Source organism: Echiichthys vipera (assembly GCF_963691815.1).
Source record: "Echiichthys vipera genome assembly, chromosome: 18".
In the NCBI taxonomy this organism is placed as follows: Eukaryota; Metazoa; Chordata; class Actinopteri; order Perciformes; family Trachinidae; genus Echiichthys; species Echiichthys vipera.
The window spans coordinates 11,720,931-11,736,254 of NC_139843.1; the positions used below are offsets into that span (position 1 = coordinate 11,720,931).

At 40.7% G+C, this 15,324-nt stretch overlaps 1 protein-coding gene across 1 annotated transcript; it reads left to right on the forward strand.

Moving 5' to 3' along the window:
• Window positions 1–2,379: 2,379 nt before the first annotated feature.
• On the forward strand, window positions 2,380–12,751 carry tdrd1 (tudor domain containing 1; the record flags this gene model as incomplete). Its single annotated transcript, XM_083932230.1, has 23 exons — window positions 2,380–2,530; window positions 3,021–3,043; window positions 3,137–3,197; window positions 4,424–4,538; window positions 4,620–4,686; window positions 4,765–4,845; window positions 4,950–5,129; window positions 5,258–5,401; window positions 5,553–5,718; window positions 5,859–5,942; window positions 6,210–6,386; window positions 6,469–6,576; window positions 6,827–6,997; window positions 7,427–7,690; window positions 8,117–8,248; window positions 8,397–8,504; window positions 8,789–8,953; window positions 9,290–9,616; window positions 9,671–9,823; window positions 9,925–10,053; window positions 11,286–11,453; window positions 11,562–11,960; window positions 12,747–12,751. The coding sequence occupies 23 exons, from the start codon at window positions 2,380–2,382 to the stop codon at window positions 12,749–12,751; spliced, it is 3,378 nt and encodes a 1,125-aa protein (XP_083788356.1).
• Between the last annotated feature and the right edge of the window lie 2,573 nt (window positions 12,752–15,324).

Genomic DNA, 15,324 nt, shown 5'->3' on the forward strand with positions numbered 1-15,324 from the left:
CATGCCAGTGAGAAATTACGTCAGTCTGACGTCAACACAGGACAGGTACACCCTTATATCAATATATAAACACAATTTTTCACCACACCGTTACTGTGCAGAGGATAACAAAGATATACTTTACAAGAACAGATCGATATTCTTTGGGGAATTGTGATAATAATATTATCTGGGTAAGACAGCTATTCAACAGCAATGTTGTGTTTTATTTTCTTATGAGGAGTTTCTTCAATATTATGGAATACCTATAACTCCAACATAGTATGTCATAGTTTTTAATGCTATTCCATCTGGTGTACTCATGTATTTCAAAAGTAACATGTCTGTTTATGTACTTGATGCTCGCTCCTCTGTTGTAACTGACTAACCAGTTGGTAAAGTATGCTTCAGGCCATCTGGTAGTGAGAACAATCGTCAAATCTGTGCTTTTATTCCAATGTTATTTTCTCTCTGTTTCTCCTGTAATATTTTTACCTGAATAGTCCTGTAAATAACTTATGTTGGGGGAAAAAATCTGGTCTCTTCCTCAAAATTGTGATGATTATGATTATTGCACTGATTGATATACTATTAATACACTGGGTATGTTGACCATTTGATGCCAATTCCAAAACTACACATTTCTCCAAATCTAAACTGTTAAATATAAACTCGTCTATAAACCTTCAGGGTTTATAAAGTTATCTCTGCCTTTATGACATAACATTTGTCACATTACTTTTGTTTTTGACAGTGTTACTTCTGCCTTGAAAACCATAGGCTCTAGAAAAGCTGATGGCCTACTGCACTAGTAGACATTTAGTCAGACAATTAGAATGTTTTTGCTCTGTATTATATTTGGGTCATTGTAGCTAATATTATAATTTATGTTTTATTAAAATGAATAGATAAATAAAAAGGAAAACACATATCGCAACTGTATGTACTATCCACACAATGTAATTTTTGACTCTTTCCAGTGACAGTGAGCCAGAATTCAAGGCACATGATGGAGAGGTTACAGACAATGCTTACAATCTTGGACCTGAGTTTCTTTTCCAATAAACTCAGGTCCACAGCTCTTGTAGGCAAACATGTCTTTATTTCCATCTATGCTGTCATTCCAGTTATTTGCTTTTTTTTTTTTGTATGATCTTATTGTAAAGGAAAGAAAAAAATCATTGACATTCCTATATTTAGGAAAAATAATTTGCAAAAAAAAGCAAACACATTTAAAAAATAAACTATATGGACACTAATATCACAGGTCAATATCGCAGCACAGCCTGTGATATTAGTGAAAAATTACATTATGTGGATAGTACATCTCATCTCATCTTCAACCGTTTATCCGGGGATTGTTTGTGGGGGCAGAAGCTCTATCAGATGACCCCAAACTTCCCTTTCCCGGGCCACATTAACCAGCTCTAACTGGAGGATCCCGAGGCCTTCCCAGGCCAGTCTGGAGATATGATCTCTCCACCTAGTCCTGGGTCTTTCCCGAGGCCTACTCCCAGCTGGACGTGCCTGGAACACCTCCCTAGGAAGGTGCCCTGGGGGCATCCTTACTAGATGATCCTGAACCACCTCAACTGGCTCCTTTCAACGCAAAGGAGCAGCGGCTCTACTCCTCAAGGATGGCTGAACTTCAACTGCAATATGTGTTTTCCTTGTATTTGTCTATTCATTTTAATAAAACATAAATTATAATATTAGCTACAATGTCCCAAACATAATACAGAGCAAAAACATTCTAATTAAATGTCTACTAATGCAGTAGGCACTCAGCTTTTCTAGAGCCTATGGCTTTTAAAGGCAGAAGTAATCACTGTCAAAAACAAAAGTAATGTGACAAAGGTTATATCATAAAGGCAGAGATAACTTTTAAAAAAACACTGAGGTACATATTTAACAATGTAGATTTGGTGTTGAAGAAAGTGTCTCTGTTCTCGGACAGCAGTAGAAGTTGAGAATTACGGTAATTTCCACCTGCCCTTTAACCTATCCGCAATTGAGGCTACTGCGCATGTGCAACACACGTTTGCCTCTTCCGCCGACACGTGCGCTCAGATAAAATATTGACTGTATAATATAAATCCATAAAGTACAGGTAACGCTATATTTGTTTGTGTAGGGTTGATATAGTCGGATGTGTCTCGTAGTACACCACAGTTAAATGTTGTTACAAGTTTTTTTTAAACTGTTGTCGTTTGCTAACTATGCTAATGTTAAGGTAGTTAGCGTTAGCTGCGTCAGTAGTTAGCGTTAGCTGGTCATACAGCAGGGAATGCATTACTTTTGTGGTGGACAACGACATTTTTGTGCACTGTTCGTGCTCATGTTATATTTTTAGAAACTTTTTTGACTTTAAGATCATCTGTATGACCTTCTCAGGCAGCCATGTACCGGTCATTTCCTCCTTACCTTGTGAGACCGAACCTGCCCTTGAGGAAACCATCGTCGAGCCCCATGGCTGTTTCCACCCCATTGTCTCCTTTAAGACGACCCGATGCAACACCTGTTTGCCCAGCGTCAGGCGCCACTGGAGAAGGTAAATCAAAGCCATAGTTACCCGACGGGCGGGACTAAACATCATTTAAGTTTCAATCAATCAATACATGTATAAATGCATACAAAAAAGTAGTAAATGCAGAAATAAATAATAAATAAATGCATTACATTTATTTCTACAATGGTGTTTATTTCTGTCCATATGATAGGACATATCTACATATAGTAGGAGGCCCCACTTATTTCAGCATTTATTAATTTCTGTATATTTTATTTATGCATTTATTTATTAATTCCTGTATTTGATTATGCATTTATTTATTGAGACTTAAGTCATGTTTAGTGTATTATCAGACACACCTGCCTGCATTATCCTTTGTTTTTTTCTAATTTGGACGACTGTACAATGTGAATAGTAAGTCAACAGCAGTCCAAATGTTAATACTAGAGCATGGCTATAATATTACCTACTAAAACGTTACCCCTGGGTGTATATTTCACCGTGTTCTTTTCTGTTTTCTCTTTTGCAGGGGTCAGCCAGGATAAATCTGCAGTATGTAACAAACTTGCTGGTCTTTATCAGATAAATGGGTTCTGCTTAACATTGCCATTTTTATCACAAATATTTTTTTTCCTGTCTTTATAGGTGTTAGGATCCACACCACCAGCACTGAGTGTACACGTCTGCAACTTCTGTGGTCAGCAAGGTATTATTGTGGTCATTGAAGTCACGATAGAAGTGTTCCAACATTGGTGTGGCGTTGCTAAGACACTTTTGCGGCTTTCCATTCTCCAAAAATGATTTTCAAACATTGTATTTTGTAAAACAACTTGAATTCATAATTATAGACTCATGGAGGATATAATGCTGACTTATGTTCTCATCTCGGCTAGTCATTGATTTTAAATGTATCATCACACCATAGTCCATGGTATGTAACACATTTCCTCGTGGTTGTCAATCTTGTTCGGGCATCTTTGTCTTTAGATTTGGTACAGTTATTAGTAGGGCTGTGCGATATATTGAATATACCAGATATATCCCCGAAATGGATGTGTGCGATACATTAAATCATTATATCGTATGTATCGAGTAGTTCATGGTCATCTGTTTTTCTTTCAAGCGGCAGTCTTGCCTTGGTTTTGTGTTAAAAACATTCCCCGGGGGATCCAAAAAACCCAAAACACTCACCTCAGACACTCACCAACCATTCCTGCACAACATCTAGTTGCTGAAGGGAGGGAACTTAATTTTCTAGTATATTTCGGATTGCAGCCTGCTTGCAGGGCCGGCCGGCTCAGTTCCCCGCGCGAAGAGCGATCTCCGTCACTTCATAGCGGCCTCCTTCTGACCAAACCTGCCACACACACAGTCCCACACACACTGCAGTGAGAGTAATTCCCTCCTTATCTGGCCTGCTGGCTACAACAGCAGATGTATTTAGGTTTTATTTTGAAATGAGGACATCTCGTTTAGCTAATTCAGCATTCAATTCGTAATCTGCTGTAACAGGAATAAAATAGAAACCGGGCGTCCGACAAAAGTGCAGCGCCAAAACCAAACTACTATAGAAATATACGTAATATAACGTTTTGCAGATTGCCCCTTAGTTGTAATTTTGAGGGTTTTTTTGCAGTTTGAATAAAAAAATAGTCTTATTTCAGCTGAATTGTGATAAATCACAATGAAAATATAAAATGTTTTGATGGAATCACCTGTGAAGTTAACCGAGAATGGTATATAATCTGCAGGGATTGTAGTGAAAATGGTGAAGGGTAAAAGTTTGATTTCATATGGTCCTTTTAAAAAAGATGTCAAAATATCCTGATGTATATTGTGCAATGGAGAAAATGTATCGGGATATTATTTTTTTCCCATAAAGCACAGCCCTAGTTATCAGTCTGCTTTAATTAACTAGTACTCACTTGACAGGAAATTTTCGATGCAAGCGCTGCAAGAAGACATCTTACTGTTCTGTGGTGTGTCAGACAGAAGACTGGAAGGCACACAGACACATGTGCATGCCCCTTGAACCAGAACTTGAAAAGTAAGCTTGGTAAACCCTGAGTACCACTGTGATGACTTTTTTTAATGCAAACAAGAAACGTTCAATCTCTTCTTTTCTCAGGGAGAAATCTAAGGAAGTCGTAGCTTCGCCAGTGACAGGAGACAGAGCTGGCCGGCTTGAGTGTGCGGTAATTGCAGTGAATAACCCTATGTAAAGGATTTGTGCTCTTATGTTTTGTTATCTATGTTTAACCTGTCTATCGAAGAGCGGTGATGCATCCAGCCTCCAGAGGGTCTATTTGAACGACTTGCATATGGCTAAAACCATTAAGGGAACAGACATCCAGGTAAATCATACCCATTTTGTCTCAACTGTAAAGAGTGATCTTGCCAATGTTATTAAAAAAACTTAACGCAATATTGTTTTGATGTAATTGTGTGTGCCTTTTAGGCATCTGTTGTAGAGTTCTACAACCCTGGTAGGTTTTTCCTTCTTGCCCAAAGTCCTGAGTTACTGGAGGCTCTTCAAGTCATCACCACAGAGCTTCAGAAAACAAACAGCAGCCCAACAGTGACGACATATGTGCCCTGTGTTGGGGAGATTTGCACGGTTCAGTTCTCCTTTGACCTGGTGAGCAGAGATCTTGTTTACCGGACATCTCAAGCAATTTGAAAAGCGACAAGATTAAATATGAACATTAGCTCAGACTTTGACTGTGCATGGTGCCATGTGTGTTTGCCTGTGTTTTTTGTGTGTAGAAGTGGTACCGAGGTCTGGTCCAGACTTTGGCTGCTGATCAGAAGACGGCAAGTATCCTTTACATTGACTTTGGCAATGAAGAAGACGTGCCTGTGGACAGGATCAAGCCCCTTGCTGCTAATATCCAGCCATATTGTCCATGTGTGAGTGCATGTTCATATTACATTATCACACTACTATTATCTTTAAGCATGGTACTGTTAACACACTCCCAAACCATAACATTCAAACAGACGGTTTTCAGTGTCTAACAACTACCATGATGACATTAGCACTTGAACCTGTTACTTTCAGGCAATGCAGTGCCGTATCGCCGGGGTTGTGCCAGTGAGTGACAAATGGTCTGGCGAGTGCTGTATTTCAGTGAAACAGATGTTGGTCGGCAAGATTGTGTCTGTTAGGCTGGTGGACACACTTGAGAATGGTCACATCCATTCTGTGGATATCCTGCTTTCCATGGGTAGGTTGTACAGAGTTTGGAATGCTGAAAAACATGATGTGTTAATGATTTTTAAAGTGTGATTTGTGATTCGGATACACAGGTACATGATTTGCAGAAGTTTAAACTCATAAACACAACTCTCTCCCTGTGTCTTTTAGGAAAAACGTTGAGCACATTCCTCATTGAGAACACTTATGCAGCAGAAGAAAAAGTCAACGTAACACCAACTCAGCAAGAAATAAGTAAGCTGGGGATAATCCCTGTATATCCCTGTTGCACTGCACAGTTTGTTTAAAATGTAATATAAATGTACCTTGAGGTATTAAATGTCATGGAGGTCATTTAATTTATTCCCAAAGATTTTCCAGGTACCCTGGCTAAAGTAAGTGCATATAGCTTCAGGCAACAAGCAATGGGATTTTTCCGTGTCTGGATTTGTTGTGCTTGTATTACCAATGCAAAATATGTCTATCCAATTATACATATAAGAAAAGTTGGATTTTCCTCAGATGCCATGGTGAGTGCATCCTTTGAGAACTTCAAGCGTCTCTCTGTTGGGAAGGATGACAACACCTGGGCTCAGCCACCAGAGCCACTGACACAGGCAGTGGGTGACTCCTTCTCTGTTGTGCTCACCCACCTGCAGTCACCTGATGACATTATTGTACAGAAAGTGGAGAACGCTGGTAAGTAGAATGTCATCTAGTACAAGCAATTAAAGCCTTCGGTCTTTGACGTGTCTTTAACTTGAGAGATTTTGGTTTACAGGAGTTATTCAGGAGTTGCAGCTAAAGCTGAGGGAACACTGCTCTCAGGTCCAAGTGCCCCAGAACTTCAGGCCAGCCCCCGGCACGGCTTGCTGTGCCCAGTTCTCAGGTACAACACATATATACACATATTAAGACTATATCAGCATTTAACAACTTGGTTTAGGGCTGCTTTTTTTTTTTTTTTTTTACTTTTTCTAAAATGCTTCAATACATTAATGTCTGTTTCTTATAAGTTTATTTTGAAACAGCAGTGCTGATGTTGCCTGTTTCAACCTACTGTTTTGCATTTTAATATTTAAAATATATATTACATTTGTGAACCTATTCTAGCGCTGATCTCTGTATGTTCCTTTCAGAGGACAAGCAGTGGTACAGGGCTAAAGTTCTGGCTTATTCATCAGAGGCACGTGTCTGTGTTGGCTACCTTGATTTTGGCAACTCTGAGGAGGTGGATTTAGGCCAGCTGCGGCATATCACCACTTCACTACTGGCCCTGCCCATGCAGGCTATACCTTGTGGTCTAGCAGGTAGTATATGCAATGTAAAGCACATTTTAAATGGTCAGAAACTTACCAAAGTGTGTTTAACTGTTTGAGATGGATCTTTTCTGAGTCACAGGCCTAAAGAAACTTCAACTGTTTTCCTTTCCTTTATTCGTGTAGTGTCACTCCACTTTTAAAATTAAATCTATTCAAAAACTCCTTTACCTTATCTGTTATATTAGACAATGATGTCACCAGAGCTGCCTTGTTATCTCAGATAGTGAACAATGCCTTGGCCTGAAACAGTTAACTTTTAAATAAGCTTTATATTTGAGTATATGCTACAATTATTGGTTTTGCAAACCAATGAGATTTGTTTGGTGAATTTTACCCAGATTTGAAATTGCACATTTATGTCATTTTGAAATAAGTTGTCTCTGACACCCTGACATCTGTTGTTGGGCTCCTTTCCAGGGGTGCAGCCTGTTGGGGAGAGCTGGTCAGAGGACTGCCTGCTGGCCCTGCAGCGCAGGGTATCAAACCGAATACTGCGCATTGAGATCCAAAGAGCACATAAGAGCAAGGCTTCGGTGGCCATGATTGATGAGGCCAGTGATCCTCAGGCCAATATAGCCGAGCTGTTGATCTCTGCTGGTTTCGCAGTGCCTGCTCCTGTTCCCACCAGTAGTGACCAGCAGGCTGACCAGACACCAACCGCTGCTGCTTCTGAACAACATGGTGGGAAGTGTCTCAAATTCACCTGTTCATTCTTTTATGAAAATTGTATCAAGTTCTATGTAAAACATTGAGGCACATCTCAAAAAAGCAAGGCCTGTTTCTATTAGTATTTAAAAATGAAGATGACGCTTTCTGCCTTTTCAGGATATTGAATATTAGGGTGATGCTTTAAACTAAAATGTCACTTGCATCTGTCTATGTTCTATCAAATCATCAGAATCAGAAATACTTTCATAACCCCTGGCGGGAATTATTTATTTTACAGAACTCCAGATATACAGACTAAACATATTTTAGAAAAGACTTAAATTTGAATTTACAGAAATGAATATTTACAGTAGTGAAGTATATACGATCAAATATCTACCTATATCTATAGTCTTGATTCGAGAATATTGTTCCCAACTTTATATTTTTGGCTTTCAGCGCCTGCCTCATCCTCTGAGCCTCTGGTGTGGTCTTGTGCTGAGCTTCCCTGTGATGGCCAGACAGTGGCACTGCTAGCCAGTGTCGTGGAGAACCCTCAAGGTTTTTTCTGCCGCATCAACAGTCCTACAGGTATTGTCTTCAGCCTAGAGGGCTGTAGATCATTTCAAGTATTTAATTCTTCTTTGTACTCCTAAGAATGATTCAAGTTATATTTATGTATAGAAATGGTTTTTCTATTTTGACAATTTGATGCGACCTTTTCTCATTTGTCTGTCAGACCATCAGCGGCTGATAGAGCTGGGGGCTGAGTTGAAACGGCATTGTGCAGCAAAGGCCTCACCTTTTGAGCCCAAAGTGGGAGAGCCATGTTGTGCCATGTTTCCTGGTGAGATGTTTTACAGCACCACTGTTTGTGACAAACACTGTCAGCTCTTCAGACATGAATGTTTTCATACATTGGAATATGACCAAGAACAAGTTATTCATTGGTTGTGATTATTAATGTTGTCTGGAGAGAGTTCATTTTTTATAAAATGGCAAAACTGTGAGTCTCTCCTGTAAGTTGACAGATGGAACTGTTTCCTAACAGCATTGATCAGATGACATTCAGAATCTTTTTTCTTTGTTTTGGGGGGTTTAGTTGCACATAATGTTTTTTCTGCTCCTCAGGCGATGGAGAGTGGTATCGAGCTATGGTAACCAAGCTGTCTGAAGACGTGTATGTAAACTTTGTGGACTATGGTTATAGCATGGAAGTGAAAAAGAACCACGTTAGAGCCATTACACCCCAACTCCTGACTCTACCCTTCCAGGCAATTCGCTGCTGGCTTACAGGTAGTGTGTGCGTGTGCTAGAGAATGTGATTTCTCAAATGAAATGATTTCTTGTTGAGGAGCCAAGAGTGTATCTGATACATTTTTCTCACCTCCAAAGAGGGCCCTGTATTAAGTACTTGGTGGAAATCACAAATCTTCTGTGGTATTAAAGGTTATGTGGGATCAGAATCTGTTTCGTGATGAGTGTTGTCATTTTGAGAGCATTTCTCCACTGCGACTGCTGGTACATTAGACTGAAATGTTGCACTAATTTAAGCTTTGCCAGTTGGATGAATAGGCATAAAACAATATTTTAACATGAAGCTTCTTACAAAGTGTGCCTGTTTGGACTCAGGAGTGGAGCCCCTGGGATCAGAGTGGAGCAGTGAAGCCCTGCTATGGTTCCAGACTCTGGTGGATGGTGAGCAGCTCTCTGCACGTGTCCTTTCTGCCACCGAGCAAGGCTACGGTGTGGAGCTGGAGAGCAGGGGGCAGAATGTGGCAGCTGCCCTCATTTCTGAACAACTAGCCAAAGTTCCTGGAGCTATTCCTGAAGAGACGCCAAAGAAGCACCAAGAGAAAATGCAGGAAAATGAGCACAGCCAAATACAAGCCTCCAGCCAGACAGGAGCCAATTCCGAAGAGATTCCAAATGAGGGACGGACTGCAACGCCATCAGAAGGTCTTCTAGAGTACAGGTGTCCTGAAGATGAAATGCAGTGGTTGCTGTTTTGAGGGGCCTTGCTGAAATTGTGTTGTAATCTTGTTTCAGCCCCATCTTTCCCAGTGGATTGGAAGACAGTGGAGCTGCCTCTCACCGAAACATTTCAGCCTTGCGTTGCAGCCGTCACTAGTCCTTCCCTCTTCTACGTGGTCGATCCCAGGCAGGGTCAGAATACTTACTTTGGTCCCTGTCCAAGACAGATGTACAAATGGTGAAAATTTGATACTCCTTCCTGTTGTAATTGCTGTGTTGTTGTGGTGTTGCAGTGGACCAGCAGAAGCTACAGGAGGTGATGATGGAGCTGGATGCCTACTGCAGAAACGTTCAGGCCACTTTATCCTCCTCTGTCTTGAGCAGACCAGTTGCTGGGGCTGCCTGCTGTGCCCAGTTCTCTGGTGAGAAACATTTATTATTCCATAAATGCATTCTGTACATCTTAAAAAGATAGGTCCAGAAATAAACCTTAAGGTCTTTCTATCACATTTCCGGATTAAATAAGATGCAAGAAAGTACCTTTTTAATCCTGGCGTCCATCCAATCTGCCCTGTAGATGTGAATTAAGTGAGCAATACTCATTCAGTATGTAAGCATTCTCATTAAAACCACCTTAAAACCACCCGGTCTCAGACAGGTAAATTATAAGTGAATGACTATATGAGCAACCTTCTGACTTTATGGTGTTTCACATCCTAACATGATACTAAGCAAAATATTTACAAGAGATAACAAGGTCTCAAAACAAATAACTTCAAATCTAGTCATGCATCATAACTAACAATGTTGATGTTGAAGTATCATACTGAGATAGATGGACTGTTAGTAAATGCTTATTCTTTTAGGTCAAAACAATGTCCTCTTGTTTGAGAAAATGTGTGACAAAACAGTTGAGTTTTGCAAGGTGGATTAGTTCCCAACATCAGTTTGAGGAAAATGCATTTAGAGTTTAATAGATACTGTCGGCAGGGGAAAACCCCATCGCTCAGGCTGTATAATTCCCACACATCGTTAGATTACAGGCAAGAGAACGTATGAGGACAGACTAGCTGATCCATCGTTGCGCTATTACACTCACACAATCTGCCAACATGAATTCCCTTCTTTCGTTTTTATGTTCGCTCTGTTCTTGAGACCCCACCTGCAGTTCTTGCCTCTGCAAACCAAAGCTGGTAATTTGGTGTCTGCTAGTAGATGTAATTACACAGCGTGTGCTACAGAGCGTAGGAGCGTCTCCTCCGTAAACACAGTATGTGAGTAGGAGACTATAGCCTGACAAACATTCCGCAGTTCAGCTAACAACAGGGTCAGTTTTAATAGTTTTCAGTCCTATCTGCAGGTTTGAAGCTGGTTAAGACCATTTTCAAGGGCAGTTATGTAGGCAGAGTTATCTTTGTCATCTCTTCAAAGCAGAATTTAAGGCTTTTTTGTGGCCTTGAATTCTAATGATAAACAAAATACAGATCTTCATAGATATTTCCTCCAGAATTCAATGGAAACTCAGATCAAGGCCGTAAAATACACACAAAAAAACACCACCTGGAGGTTGTGACATCAATGTCAATATATAGCATCTGTTTCTGCTCACAAAACTGCTGCTGGAATTTAATTAATAACCGTTCTCTCTTTCCAGCTGACAATAACTGGTACCGTGCAGTGGTCCTGGAGGTTGGAGAAAATGAGACGAGTGTCATTTATGCAGATTACGGCAACACTGAGAAGGTGCCATTTTCCCGTATCTTGCCCATACCTACGCATCTGCTGCAGTTCCCCTTTCAGATCACTCGCTGCACGCTCAGTGGTAAGGCAAAATGGCCTTCATTCTTGTTCTTTGAAATGATTTCAAACTTGGACACAGGTGTCACTTGTGTTGCTCTTTTACTCTGCTTATACACCCCTTTGTTTCTAGGGAAGGAACACTTCCCTGCAGAGATCCCAGGGGAAGTGCTGATGATGTTTCAAAGCCAGCTGGTGAATGGCGTCCTTGCCACTGTCCAGTCCTTCAGTGACTCCGTTAACGTGCTCTCACTTACTCTGCCCACTGAGAGGGGCGGGGGGCACCTCTCCGCCATGATCTTGGATGCATTGCAGGCCAAGGCTAAAAGTAATCCTTCCCCATCCACCACCTCAAAGGCTGACCAAACTGACATCAGCACATCTGCTGCCAGCCCTCCAGCTGTACCTGGCTGCCCCCAGCCCACGTCCATACCTGAAACCAGCGACACAGCGACCACCGGCCTAATCCAAAGCCCACAGCTAGCACCCCAGACTCCCCAGCAGAAGAAAAACACTTCTGTCGTAGTCAATGGTTGGTCAAATCACAATTACACTGTGACTTTATTTTTTGTATTTTTATTCAGTTGCTAGTCTTGCTAGTCTATTACATAAATTTAACAAAATATCCTAGCAAACCCAGTGTCTTTTTTTATTATCACAATTTAAGCACAAACCAATATGACACTAAAGTTGAGTGATGCAGTTTATTTTTGGCTTTGTAATAATAATATTTCATCATATTTTAATTTAAGTGTCCTGAGAGAGGACTAGATTTCTTCACCTCCTATTGGCTTTGAGCTTATCTGTTTGATTAACTGATTATCAGTGAAACTAAACATATTTTTGAAAAAATGGCTTATGATGCATAGTGCATGGTATCTTGTTTTTTTCAGAAGATCCAGTTCAGAAGATTATCAAGCAAATGGAGCCTCCCTGCAATGTTGATACAAAAACAAATGGTATGTATGCTTTGAAATGATAACAATGATCTGCGTGACTTAAATGTTTTTAAACTTCTATCACACTTTAATTCTACAATTAGCTGGTGACTGATCATGGTATAGCGTTGACTTTGCTTTCAATTTGAATCCCAGATCCTCAGACCTCTGGCTGCTGCTGTCAGAGCCTGATGACCAAGGTCAGAGCTGGTTTCATTGTTTTTTGAAAACATCTTTAAATTTGTATCGTTTCACTTCATGGAGCATTGTATTTTGTTTGTAAAGCTAGGAGCTAATGCATAACAAATGGCTTGAGCTGCATTTGAAAACTAGGAATTTGAAGTGCAAATGAATGTTTTTTTTGCGGTTACTTTTCACAGATTGACCACCTGGAACAGTTGCTGCAGCTGCAGCTTTCTCTCACCAAGCAATTAGTGGAACACACAAAATAAGATTTACCAATTGCACAACTTTTAAAGTCTTGTTCGCCGATGTTAAAATCAAGCCTGTTGTGTTTTTCCCCAGCCATGTTCCTTTAAAACAAGTTAACCCTGAATGTGGCCTCCAGAAGCAGCCACTCAGCTTGTAATTATAATTTTGTCACCTTATTCCAGAAGTTGCCATCCAGCTTTTAATTTTGCTTTTATGTTTTTTACATGTGGTTCAATGACAGCCACTTTATTTCATATTTCTGGAGGTATTCATAGAAAATGATATATGCACTTTAGGTTTGTTAAAGTTGGCAGAAAACTGCAAAAGAAATATGTTCCTTAATTATCCAAGTGTGTGTGTGTGTGTGTGTGTGTGTGTGTGTGTGTGTGTGTGTGTGTGTGTGTGTGTGTGTGTGTGTGTGTGTGTGTGTGTGTGTGTGTGTGTGTGTGTGTGTGTGTGTGTGTGTGTGTGTGTGTGTGTGTGTGTGTGTGTGTGTGTGTGTGTGTGTGTGTGTGTGTGTGTGTGTGTGTGTGTGTGTGTGTGTGTGTGTGTGTGTGTGTGTGTGGGGGGGGGGGGCATGCTGTGCTGCCATCTGTTCTGTTGTTGAGTCCTTGAGTCCTTCTGTTCAGGTGGGATGTCCAGCCTGATTGATTTATGTTTGACATGTTTCAGTTTTTGCATAAACGTTCAGTGACAATGAAGTGGTTTTCTGTGATGATTTTGGGGGGGGGGGGGGGGGGTTTCTTAGGAAAATTTAGCTTTGTGCAAAATAAATATATTATATATTGCTTCATGAGATAGATACATATCTTGCCAAACGAAGCTTTTTGAGTGCAACATATGATCAATAACATACACATACGCTACAACAGTAAATTGAATTGTTTGGGAAAAGTAATTTGGGTGATGAAGAAAAAAAGTCTTACTACAAAAGTGCCACTGGGAGCCGTTTACAGTGCGCCTCGGCTGCTCCGCGTCCCTCTGCTACTGTGCGAGATGAGAGGACGTAATTACCGGTGCAGGTACATCAGAGGTAGGCATGACGAGTAGGTGGGGTCGCTGCTCTGCTGCCTGGAGCACGGGGCTAGTGGATCAGACCAGTGCGGAAACGAAGAGGGGGGTAACCGGTCCGGACTGCTGCCTTTTTTTTTTTTATAGAATCGTTCAAGGATTTAGGACCTTGAACAACGCATGGTAAGTTAAATATTAAGTCTTTCACACCAAAGGCTGTAGAGCGTCTGTTTTACTACAGGGCGGAACCTGCAGGAGCGCAGCACGACAGCTTCGGATGGACTTTGCTCCTGGTTTGGAGTGTCAACCTATGGTTTCCCCTTATGTACCAATTGAAAGCGGGCTTCTGTTTAACGTGTAAAGTAGCTGTGCATCGTACAAGGTGGTGCATCTCTAATTAAAAATGAAGTCCGTCGATGTGTACGATTAGAAGTCAGTCATTATAGAAACTGCAGCTAACTAGAACAACAGCGGGTCTCAGAGCATCAGAAAGCTCTCTTGAGCTCCATCGATCCACTAGTGCTCCAGGAGATCTTGGGATTTTTGTATGAAGCTGGTCCAAAAACAAGCACTCCTTTCTAATGTTTCTAAGAAACTTAGTAAAAAATTTTTTTTAAATGTAATAAAACTTAATTAAAAGTCTGTTAGACATCCCTTTGATGATCTCTAATCTTGTAATGGTAGCTAAAGTGTACCTGTTGTAAGCGCATTGCTGTCTTTAATATATAGTTTCATGTGAGTGCTGTAATCTTTATTGACAGACACATTTTGTTTAAGTTTTATTACATTTTTGATTTTTGAATACGTTTCTCAGTAGTTTGAGAGCTGTAACTACCCGCTGATGGCTGGGGCTGTACATCCTCTGTGTGTGGTTGTCAGCTTGCTTGTGCAACACATTCCCATGCCTTAGTGCATACCAGGACATTCTGAATGTTAGTTGCGGCTTTTAAAAAAGTTTCCGCAATCGTTCTGCAGCTGTTTTAACAGTGGCTATTTCAGGTGACTCACCCTGAAATAATTTAAGCTGTTGGGATGTTTCACACCTCCAGGAGATCTTTTGATTTTTATGAAGTTGCTCCAAAAACAAGCACTCCTTTCTAATTATAGACTACAGAGGAGGCACTTTCCAACCTGCTAACCAATTCAAAGCAGACAGCACATCCATGGCTTAAGCCTGCCTTCCCTTTAAAGGGTTTTAAGGAATGTCCCAGTTTGCAGTTACATAAGGACTGGTAACCCAAATTATTAGGTTACCTATCTCAAGTCAAATCACTGAACTTACTTTACAAAATGGGGCTGCTTTGGCATTTATTGTTATTGCTGATTTAGATTTTCAGTGACACATTTGAGTCACAAAAGCAACATAGGACTTTTATTTAAGCTCAACCCAAACTGTCAGGCAGACAGCTGAAAGTGAGGGAAATGATGAGGGTTGGAGGAATCCAGAAGAAAGCGTGTGAAGAGGGAGCCAATTTTGAGACAGGTGTGTGGGTGTGTGTGTGTGTGTGTGTGTGT